The sequence below is a fragment of the Pararge aegeria genome, chromosome 20 (genome assembly GCF_905163445.1).
Source record: "Pararge aegeria chromosome 20, ilParAegt1.1, whole genome shotgun sequence".
Lineage (NCBI taxonomy): Eukaryota > Metazoa > Arthropoda > Insecta > Lepidoptera > Nymphalidae > Pararge > Pararge aegeria.
Genome location: NC_053199.1, coordinates 13,093,003 through 13,104,742, shown reverse-complemented (window position 1 = coordinate 13,104,742; position 11,740 = coordinate 13,093,003). Strand labels below are relative to the sequence as shown.

The 11,740-nt window shown below is 37.3% G+C and overlaps 1 protein-coding gene across 1 annotated transcript; it reads left to right on the top strand.

The window, feature by feature from the left end:
• The first annotated feature begins 1,358 nt into the window (after positions 1–1,358).
• LOC120632895 (protein ALP1-like) lies at positions 1,359–3,971 on the top strand. Its single transcript, XM_039902932.1, has 2 exons — positions 1,359–1,765; positions 3,092–3,971. The coding sequence occupies exons 1-2, from the start codon at positions 1,464–1,466 to the stop codon at positions 3,969–3,971; spliced, it is 1,182 nt and encodes a 393-aa protein (XP_039758866.1). The 5' UTR covers positions 1,359–1,463.
• The last annotated feature ends 7,769 nt before the right edge of the window (positions 3,972–11,740 follow it).

Below are 11,740 nucleotides of genomic sequence, written 5' to 3'. Positions count from 1 at the left end.
CTCAATTTGCAATCGCACTGAATAGAGATTGCAACCATAGAATTTTAAATTTCTGCTTGCTTGCTTTTATTTCCATAACAAAGTTATGCCAATAATCACTACGCTTGGCATGCGGGTCGATCGCAGCGAGCGATGGACAGACGACATCAAACAGTCGCTGGGAGCCACTGGAAACAAGCGGCCCAGGTCCGTGGATTTTGGAACTCTCTACTAAATGCCTATTACCATCAGTGGACTTTAATCGGTTGAGGTGGTGATGATGATAATGATTGATTAACCACAAACACATACGAAATAGAAATAGAAAAAAAAAAATATAAAAGAAACTAAAGTACAATAAATCCTAGGAAACCTGACTAAACTAGAAAATCCCGTATCTTAGGGTCCAGTGCCTTGCCAAGCATTGATTAAATCATTGAGATAATATATGTATAATGCGCTTTAACAAAGTAAACTTTACAATGTTGTGTTGAGTTCTCTAATGGTTAAGTGGATTTGGCCTGCTGACTTAAAAGCGTGTGTGTGTGTGTGTATGTGTGTGCCAGTTAACTGTGACTGTATAACCTGTGAATTTAACTGACTACAGTTAGTCTTTTTAAAAATTTCAGCATGGTAAAGTACTCGTGGTAAGAAAAATGTTCCAAGTTCCTGAGCTAATAAATGAAATTTCATATAAGAGCGAATTGCTATTCGTTACTATTATTCAAGATGGCAGATATCTGCCATAACGAAACAATACGTGACCCCATTTACTCTGAGGTAAAAGATGGGAGGATATTTGTATAATTGGGTGTGATTGCTATCGCAAACATAGCTCACAATCACAATAGTTGCTGTGAAGTCTACTTCGCAGTCCAACTAGACAGCGAAGTAGAGTAAAGCTTGTATTACACACACCGTTTATACGCACCGTTTACACACAAATACCCAATTGATTAATTGGGAAGTTGCATAAACTGCCATGCAAATGCTAAACTAATTATTGCTTAAAAAAATTTTGTAAAAATTGTATTCCCTGGCCCCTAAACTAACACTATGCAAAAAAAAACATGTCAGTCTCTCGCTATTTGAAAAACGTAACCAAAAATAATTCTATGCAATGAAAACCGACTTATGTCTGGGACAAAATGTGGCTTAAGTCCATGTGTATTCCAGACTATAATCTATGGTAAACTACATCCAGATATGTTCAGCCGTTCTGAGTGATTGAGACTTCTGATTGGCTTCTGGACTTGCCATCAACTTTATTAAAAGGGGTCGCGGGTACCAACACGACAAAACGAATTATAAAGTGATCAGATTTCCTGTCGCAACAAATTGTTAGAGACCATCGCAATGGCATTAAAGAGCCTGTCCAGATGAGGCGTTTTACGCGCGAGTGAACTCGCGCGTTTCAATTTATATTGCGTCCAGATATCACGTGTTACGCGCGTTCCTACGCTGGGAGGCATTCAGTTATAAACATGGACTCGGACACAGCGGTTGTGTTGTGGCTTGCATACTGTCGATGGAAACGTCGTAAACGAAGAGAAAGTCGACGATTTAACGTGCATCCAATTCTACGTGACAGAATGACGCATAGTATGTTCATAACATTATATCCAAAGCTCAGAGAACACAGCGAAAAATTTTTCAACTACTTTCGAATGTCAATAACATCTTTTGATGATTTACTGGAAATTATTCAAGAAGATTTAACTCCATGTCAAAATTATGTGGTACGGGATACTGTTTCTGCAGAAGAAAAACTCGTGATTACTTTAAGGTAAGTGATAATTTTTATTGTTTTATTATAAAATGTATGAATAATAGTTTTGTAATTTAGAGGTACTTAATACTTTTAATTATTTTAATATCAACCTAACTTTTGTACTTTTGACGTAAGAAAGAATCAATTTAACAAAAAATTATGAATCATTAAAAAACATTCTAACAAACTAGTAGGTTATTTAACCTTAATTAATTATTGTATAGCTCCATTAATTCAGATTCTTGCGAATCTTGTGTAGATGCCGGTGATGGTGTTGTTGGAAGAGTGTTTTGGGCGAGAGTATTCCGTGGCGTAGTGAAATAACCTCGATTATAAGTTGCAGGGGACAACGAAGATGTTAAAGATTCTGTTGTGTTATATCCTGTTTCTTCAAAATAATCTCTCTGTCCACGTTGTGTTAGCCCTACTTGGTAATGATATTGTGTAGAAGGTTGGTAGGCAGATCGAACAGCTGAAGGTTTATCATACATGGTTTGTTGAGCTTGAAGCACTTTCATTAATTCAATTTTTGTTTGAAGTCTGTTTTCCTCTGGTATTTTAATAAGCTCCTTGTGTAATGACATGCAGAATAATTTGTCATCATCTGACTCCATTTGGTTTGATGTCTGTGGCTGATTTCTAGATGTTAAATTTTTGTTTATGATGGCGAGAAATTCTTCATCAGCTGCGTTCAGCTTTTTTTTCTTTTTCACCTGACTAAGCGGAGGTCTCATAACATCTTCCCCATCGCCAGAAAATTCTTGTTCTTCAGCTGTTACAGACGTGGTGTTGATATTGCTTTCAGTAGCTTTATTCCGTGTCGATCGTTCGAGGAACATCAAACGTTCAAAATAAATATATTTGGCTTTGCTGGAGGCTCCTGATCCAGACGGTGTGGTTTTCATCTTCTTCATTTCTCTAACAAAGCCATCACGCAATCCTTTCCACTTCTTTTGCAATGAAATGCCTGAAATCAATAATAAACGTATTGAAATGGTCAAAAGAAATATTTATGTTTGTATATGTATATTTTTTTGTATCTACAAAATAAATAGAAAAATACAATTACAAATAGTGCTATTTAAAGGGTGACCGGTAATTCAACCTATTCCTTGAAGGAGGTTAAACTAGGGATCATTTGCCACAAATTAACCCATATCTCCCAGTTGATAAAGGTTAATTTGTGGCAAATGATCCCTATTTTAACCTTCTTCAAGGAATAGGTCAAATTACTGGTCACTCTGTATGCAGACATGCATATAAATACATGAATATAAATAAATACTGTACATATTATAAGAATTTAATGGACAATATTTAATAATATTAACTTTTTTTCAGATATTTGGCCACAGGATGTTATTTTGCGGACCTGCATTATGCCTACAGACTAGGAAAGTCTACAGTTATCGGAATAGTACAGAAAACCTGTTACGTTATGTGGCAAAAACTACAAAATATAGTAATGAGAGAACCCACGAAGGCTGAATGGGAAGAGATTTCAAAACAGTTTCAAAAATATGCAAATTTCCCAAATTGCATCGGTGCCATCGACGGCAAGCATATCCGTATTATAAAACCCAACGATTCTGGGTCTCTTTTTTATAACTATAAAAATTATTTTTCGACTGTTTTACTGGCTGTATGCGATGCAAATTATTGTTTTATTTCAGTAGACATCGGCGCATATGGAAAAAGTAACGACTCCTCAATTTTTAAAGACTCAGTTTTGTATAAAAAACTTGTCGAGAAAACTTTAGATATTCCAGATCCAAAGCCAATATCGCAAACAGATTCAACTCCCTTACCCCATGTGATAGTAGGAGATGAAGCGTTCAGTCTGTCTGAAAACATTATGCGCCCTTATTGCGGTAAATCTCTAACAATCAAGATAAAAATATTCAACTACCGCTTATCCAGAGCCCGGCGTTACATTGAATGTTGCTTTGGTATCTTGGTAAATAAATGGAGAGTTTTTCATAGACCGTTGAATGTAGACTTAGAGTTTGCAGAAAACATAATTAAAGCTTGTTGTGTTCTTCATAATTACGTTAGGTTAAGGGATGGTTATAGGTATGACCACACTCTGTACGAAACATCTTTGAATAGTTTGAACACTGAGGTAGTAAGGCCTAATGCAAGATCGCGAAATACAAGAGACAAATTCGCGGATTATTTTGTTAACGAAGGCAAACTCCCTTCGCAAGATAAAATGCTATAGTAAAATTAATGTTATCTAAGAAATAATATTATTAAATAAACTATCGTTTACTTACCTAAAGCTTTTTTCTTTTCTTGGGAATCGCCAGGTTCACAAAACATTTCGACTATTTCTTCCCAGTTCCTACGTTTTATTACTCTATTGGAATAGTCTGAAGATTCCATATCCCATATGGCTACTCTTTTTTCAATTTTGTCTATAAAAAGTTCAGTATCGAAGTTATCACGCTCCATTTTTAGTACGTCCACTCGCTACAGATTCGCGCGTAGTACTGGACGCAGTAACGGTGTTCGAGTACCTCGACTCGCGCGTTCTACGCGCGTAGAACGCGCGAGTCGAGAGTCTCGCTCGTTACCGGCGTTTTACGCGCGAGTGAGGAAACGCGCGTCATCATCTGGACGGAATATATGTAGCTGTAGTATCTCGGGAACGCGCGAGTGTCTACGCGCGCGTCGACTCGCGCGTAAAACGCCTCATCTGGACAGGCTCTAAGGGGTATATTCGCGCCCAATACATTTTCATTTGCTTAGTAAGGTGCTTTTGAATACCTTACAATGACTTTTTTTTAAATAAAAAGGATTATTTAACATCCGAAACATGCAATTAAGTTTATGCAGGTTTTGTCTGCACTGCGTCTGGCTCACGAACGCCGCATGCCCACTTGATGTGGTGGAGGAGGGGAATCCGTCACTCGTTCGAGATAAGTCCCTGTGTTCGCGGTGCGCCTTTCAATTGTAGGCATTTTGGTGTCTCACGAGGGTCTGCAATGGCGGGCGCCGCTAGCTGGGTCGCGGATGTATGCGAAAGCGTTCCCGTGACGCAGCCACCAGGCGACTGGTTGGAACACCGTGGGATTTTAGTCAGGACTAGTCTGACATAATCACCGTGGCGCAGTGGTATCCATGTGGATTTCCCCACGAGAAAAAAAAAGATTTTGTCTGCACTTCCAAGTAGTTATTTGCCAAAAAAAAATTCAGAATCTGTAAGATGTGAACAATAATTTGAGTTTTTTAAATCTATCTATGACAATAAAGTTTTAAAAGGAATGATTTAACGTTAGATTAACTACAACTTATTGACACTATGTCAATTAATAGTTAATCTCTTACCGTCCCTGTAAAAATTATAAATTTATAGACTTTTTTTACACAGCCGCAGCAAGTCGGTTAGATGTGATTTTTTGTACAGAATTATGTAGATTATGCTACAGAGAGGTTCTTTGGGAAAAGATCCAAAACACAATTATATTATTATCGCTGAATGCTTAAAAGTATATAAATAAAAGAAAGATGTGTTAGTTACACCATTTACAACTCAAGAACGGCAGGACATATTTTTATGGTATTTGATTTTTTGGCTTCCTCTTAGACCGGAATAGGATAATAAGTATTAAAATATAACATTCATCAAAATAAAATTGATCCGCGGTACGAAGTTCGCGGGGACAGCTAGTTATATTAAAAATATAGTAAGTTTGACACGCAGCGAAAGACGCATTTTCTAAAATACGAAGGGTTTAAGGGATACATAACATGAGAATAGAATAAGTGGGCAAAGCTGGCAACTAATCTACATTTTTTTTTTCTAGTTAATAATTGATGGACCAAGCAGATAGCCCACCTGATGGTAAGTGGAAAACCATTGCCTATAAACAGACCAACAATTCGCAGGTCATGAAAGGAACACATCGTTAAAAGTATTGCCCTGTGTCCATCAACTTAAGGCCTAGATGTGAAGCGTCATGTGTCTGTAATTACACCAACACCCAGTCTCTTCAGACCCATTGCAACAATGCTGCTTAGCGGCAGAAATAAGAACGGTGGTAGTACTTCCCGGGACGAGCTCTGTCACAAAAAGCTCTATTCCTCTAAAACTTTATACGACAAGTCAAGTGAGTTTTAAAACTAAAGTTAAGTGTACAATTCCTATCAATATTTTAACATAAAACTTCCGCAAATGTTGAACGCGACCGTAAAACGAGACCGTCCCTAAAGTAGTATTCCACCCCTGAAGTAGTAGAGTAGTGTTGTGCCCCGAGGTGGTATTCGGGGTCCGCTAAGCGGTTTTTGATGTCGCCTTGCCCACAGAGGCGTCGTAAACGTGTCGCCGAATGTAGCTACGGAGCCGGTGGCAGAATTGTTCAGTTTTTTGAAATCGCGATCTTGAAACGAAATTATATAATTTTGCAGCAGTCATTGACCTTCGAATTACAAAATGTCTGATGCGTGGAGAAACTTCTACAAAAGGGTACCGAATTGTGTTATATATTCACATGTCCTGCTAGAATGTAGCTACGGAGCCGGTGGCAGAACTGTTCCGTTTTTTTGAGTTTAGTGCATAAAATTACCTTAGCCGATAAGATCGCGATCTTGGAACCAAAATATTTAATTTTTTTGCAGCAGACATTGACCTTCGAATTACAAAATGTCTGATGCGTGGAGAAACTTCTCCAAAACGGTACCGAATTATGTTATATATTCACACGCCGTGCTTAAGAAGATTTACCACATTAAATTGGTGGTGGCACCAACAGGATGATAATTGATACTTTATTATATAATATATTACTACAAAATACGAACTCATTGTACATATCCAACTAACCATACCAGCTTCTTTTTGTGTTAATTGATTTTTTTTCAATGTTATGCTTCTAAAAGTATTTTTTGTCCGTCAGTAGGATGCAATCTATACGTTATTAATTTTCCAGCGGCATAGCCAAACACGTTATTATGAATCCCGTAGGAACTTCTTTTCATTCTTTATAATCAAATATTCTTTATTCATCCCCAGATGGGAGCTATATCTAGGTATGCCAAATTATATTCGGTGCGGCGAATGAGCCGAACACCGGTAACAAACATACAGGCACACTTTAGCAATTGTTATATTAATATGGATGTCCACAGGCTCTTATGCTAATAGGACCGTCGCTGAAATATTTTGTCGTGACACTAGTAATGTGGTGAGAAACGACTGCGACAGGTAAACGAGGAAATTAGGTAGTTTGTGACAGACTAGTAAACACATTACTGAAGATCAACCGTGAATTACTTGCATTGACTTCTTTGCGAGGGTCTTGTGTCCTTGTTACATAGCGCTGGTAAAGTTATATGAACCCAAGAAAGAATGAGTAAAAGAATTTGTCTTTTAAATTTACTATAGTATAAGTGTGATTGTAGTTTTTATTTAATTGTAACGCAACTGATATTTACGATAAGTTTCGTCACTAATTTTTTGCTTGGATTATTATATTAATATAATATATATAAATATAATAATGGGTGGTTGTATTTTATTAATATAATAATGGCTGGTTTGCGGTTAAGAAGTTACTGGTAAAAACTTCTGGTATTAATGTAAATAGTTTGATTAGTTTGGATGTAAGCAACGCTCGATTCAAACGCCCACTGTGTGTCGCCACGCATGTTTTAAAGTTAAACCATCACATTTTCACTCAAAACTTAATTAAATGAATGAAAAACTTCTTTACAGACATGGTGTACTGAAATGTACTAAGACAATAAACACAACGCCATCTAGCCCCAAAGTAAGTGTAGCTTGTGTGTTATGGGCGAGATGACTCATGATTTTATTTTATGAATATTATAATAACATACAGATAAACCCAGACACCGAGAAAAATAATGATTATCACACAAATATTTCCCAGTAGTGGGAATCGAACTCACAATCTTAGACTCAGAAAACAGGATCACTGCCCACTGTGTCAATCGGCCGTCAAATGTTTCAAATAAAATAAATCTAGGGCCAAAGTAAGCCTAGCTTGTGTTTTGGGTGAGTGGCAGATGAATTTTTTTATGAATATTATACTAATATACAGATAAACCCAGACACCGAGAAAAATAATGATTATCACACAAACATTTTCCAATAGTGAGAATCAAACCCACAACCTTGGACTCAGAAAACAGGGTTGCTTCCTACTGCGCCAATAGGCCGTCAGGAATGAATGTTTGGAATAAAATAAATACGTTTCCACTCTCTTAGATGTGGAACTCATTCTTGGTGCAAACTTACACCCTTCGAAATTGAACAATAAGGTTTTCGGGGTATTCAACCGTAACCCCAAATGAAAAGGGACGGTTATCGTTCAATTTTCTAAATGTTGTAAAACAATATCTATTTTTATCATCTGTAGTGAAATAAAAACTCTCCCACCTCGTTATTTTCACCGTAATTTAATCTCCCCGCATCCGGGGGAGGACGCTATCTAATTTAATAACTTTTCGTAATAATCAAGCAGTTTTTGTAACTCCCCTCGCTACGGTTAGGGAAAACGGTAAGAGCCGCCATTTTAATTTGTCTCACTAGGGCTACATATTTAGTTAAAGCGCTGCCTTTATTTTACTGTATATATATGCTAAAAACATTGCCATTACATGAAATTATCCAGCAATTTATTTTTATTTCCTGTTTTTTTTTGTTTTATTATTGAAATAATTAACAATCGAGTTGGAGAAAAAGGTCTTGTCTAGTAAATACCCTTTAACTACTTGTTTGAACCTATTTGTCGTCGATGGCACTGGCTAAGTTAAACTAAGCAAAGTCAGTACTTAGATGGAAAGAATGACATGCTACAAATATGACATAACGACGACGATTTTTGACGACCTCCCTGGCGCAACGGTGAGCGCTGCGAGTTTAAGTAGGAAGTCCCAGGTTGAATTCCCAGCAGGGGCAATTTGGGAATGTAAATTTCTGTATTTTCTCTGGACTGGTGTGGCGGGAGCCTTTGGCCGTGGCTAGTTACCACCCTACCGACAAAGACGTGTCGCTAAGCGATTTGGTGTTCCGGTGCGATGTCACGTAGAAACGTATTAGGGGTATGACTACCATACTCCCTTACAGGTTAGCCCGCTACCATCTTCGACTGCATCAACACTTAACACCAGGTGAGATTGCAGTCAAGGGCTAAGTTGTAGTGAAATAAAAAGATAAAAAAAACTAAAGAAAAGTGAATCTAACAGCAAAAAATCTAGTTTTAGCTACAATGAGGACATTTCTCAAAGATAGAAAGATAAAGGCGGGAGAGAAAATGGAACGTTAAAGCTCTATTCTTTTTGTTTCAAAAATATTTTTAATCAAAGTATAAAATGTGCTCTTCTGTAAAATATAACATTTTGCGATGTCTCAATAAAGCGAATTTTTTACCGTCTCGACTGTTATAATGAAACCTTATTAAAGTTTATTAATGGTGAAGAAAAACAGCGTGAGGAAGACAGAGAATATTATGGAGAACTTTAGGTATGCCTGAAAGTTCTCAAAGGCGTGTGAAGTCCACTAATCTAAATGTGGACTAAGGCTTTAACCCTTCTCATTCTGAGAGAGACTCGTGCCCAGTAGTGGACCGGTGAGTTCATAATGATGAGGTTTAATAATAAACTAACTGTTCCCTGAGACTTCTTCCCAAGATAACTTTTAAAATAATAAATAATAATAATAATAAATAAATAAATTACGACAACGTACACATCGCCATCTAGCCCCAAAGTAAGCGTAGCTTGTGTTATGGGTACTAAGATGACTGATGAATATTTTTATAAATAATATACATAAATACTTAGAATTTACATAAACACCCAGACACTGAAAAAACATTCATGCTCATCACACAAACATTTTCCAGTTGTGGGAATCTGAACCCACGCTTTGGACTCAGAAAGCAGGGTCGCTGCAAACTGCGCTAATCGGCCGTCAAACTTAATCTAACTTTTTATTCAAGCCTGCATATTTTTCCTATTTTAAAGATTATAATTTCAACAAAAATTAAGAATTCCCAACCTGCCCCTGCCGGGAATTTACCCCGGGAACCCCGGGACCTAAAATTAAAGCCACAGCTCACAACTGCGCTAGGCCGTCAAAGACCGTTGCGTGTCAATTTCTCGTGAAAATATCCACAGCCTCAGGGTATAAACATCTCACTCGTTATAATGATTCAAGAATAACCTTCCACAGTAAAACTTAATACCTAATTAGAACCTGAGAGGAAACTTTTAAAGGAATTCTTTGTTAAGCGTTCTCTTTAACGTTAAAAGTGAAGACGCAATCAATAACAGCGTTATCATAATATCTCCTACCTTAAGGAGAGCGGAGAAAACTTGTGCAGCTTTAAAGTTGCTACTTACGGATAGTTTAATGAGAAAATTTCTTACTGTACAGTTTACTTTATTGGTAGTTATCTCTACTGCATATGGACAGTTTTAGTGGTAGTAGAACTATTTGTGACAGAGCTCGTCTGGGGAAGTACAACTTGATTTTTTCTTTCAAACAGTACTACTGTGTTCCAGTCTTAAGAGCATGGTTGCCGATGTAAAGGCATATGAGGCTTAAAACCCACGCCTCAGGTTGATGGAGCTCTGGTTATTCTTGTAATTAGTATGTTGGACTACGGAACACGAGGTCTTGAGTTCGATTCCCAGGACGAAGCAAAAATTTGATAGAAATTAAAAAAAGGGGTTGCGAAGGTTTTGTATTATGCATTCGGCATTTTACGTAGCCGACTTGACATGTTAGCACAATATCAGGTTGCTGCTTGATTCGCCAGTCGCCAGTTCGCTATACTCGTCGCCTTCCTTTACCACACTTCGGTGGGAACGGACACCATTTCTAATTAATTCATTATTCTTACTTCATATTCAACATCATCATCATCACCTCAACCCATTACCGGCCCACTACAGAGAACGTGTCCCCTCCCACAACAAGAAGGGATTCAAAATTCAAAATTCAAAATTAATTTATTTCAAGTAGGCCTAATATAAGCACTTTTGAAACGTCAAGTCTGTCTGTTTGTAGTGATTCTACCACCGGTTCGGAGGGCAGATTCTACCGAGAAGAAGCCGGCAAGAAACTCAGCAGTTGCACTTTTCCAACATCAACAATTTACATTTTGCATTTTAACATTCATTTTTCTATCTTGTGAGAGCTGAAAGCGGAGCCGGATGCTTCCAAGCAACCTTGTCTTTAAAAATTAAGGCCGTTGTTCTCCACGCAGTGCGGATTAGTGAACTGCACTATTGAGGGCCTTATGGAAAACTCTCAGACGTGCAGGTTTTCTCATGATTTTTTCCTTCACCGTTGAAGCAAGTGATATTTTAATTACTTAAAACGCACAAAACTTAGAAAGTTAGAGGTGCGAGCTAGGATTCGAACTGGGCCCCTCGAAAGTGAATTCGAGCGTCTACCCAATGCGCTATCACCGCTACTTCGGACTTTATGTTACCAAAATTTAAACGTCAACCAATATTTGTCAACACTAGACTTATACCACAAAAGTAGTTCATTATTTAAAACCAAGCTTCGGGATAGCCACAAAATATAACTGGCATAATAATATTGTCTAGAATTTAAAACAAAATACTCTGCGTGTATTTTACATTATCTTTATGGAGCATTTCATAATGTATAAACCTACAGGAGAGATAGCAAAATATAATCTTTCTATTAAAGTGCATAAACGAAACTGTACGCTAAAGCAAATTGGGACTTTAGTATTGCCAAAAAGTGTTCATATATAAAGTGGGCTGTCCGTTGTTACGGTCGAGTAAACTTTATACCCCGTTCTGCTCTGGTGAGCGTAACGCTTTAATAAAAGTTAAAATTAAAATCTAGTCAGGCAGTCTGAATTTTTCCTATGAATTCACAGATTTTGTTACTATGTATATGTGGTTTTTTTTACCAGTAACTACATCCTGTTTCAATAGATAGTTTGGTTGCTTTTTATTTACTGATCAAATTTTATTTAA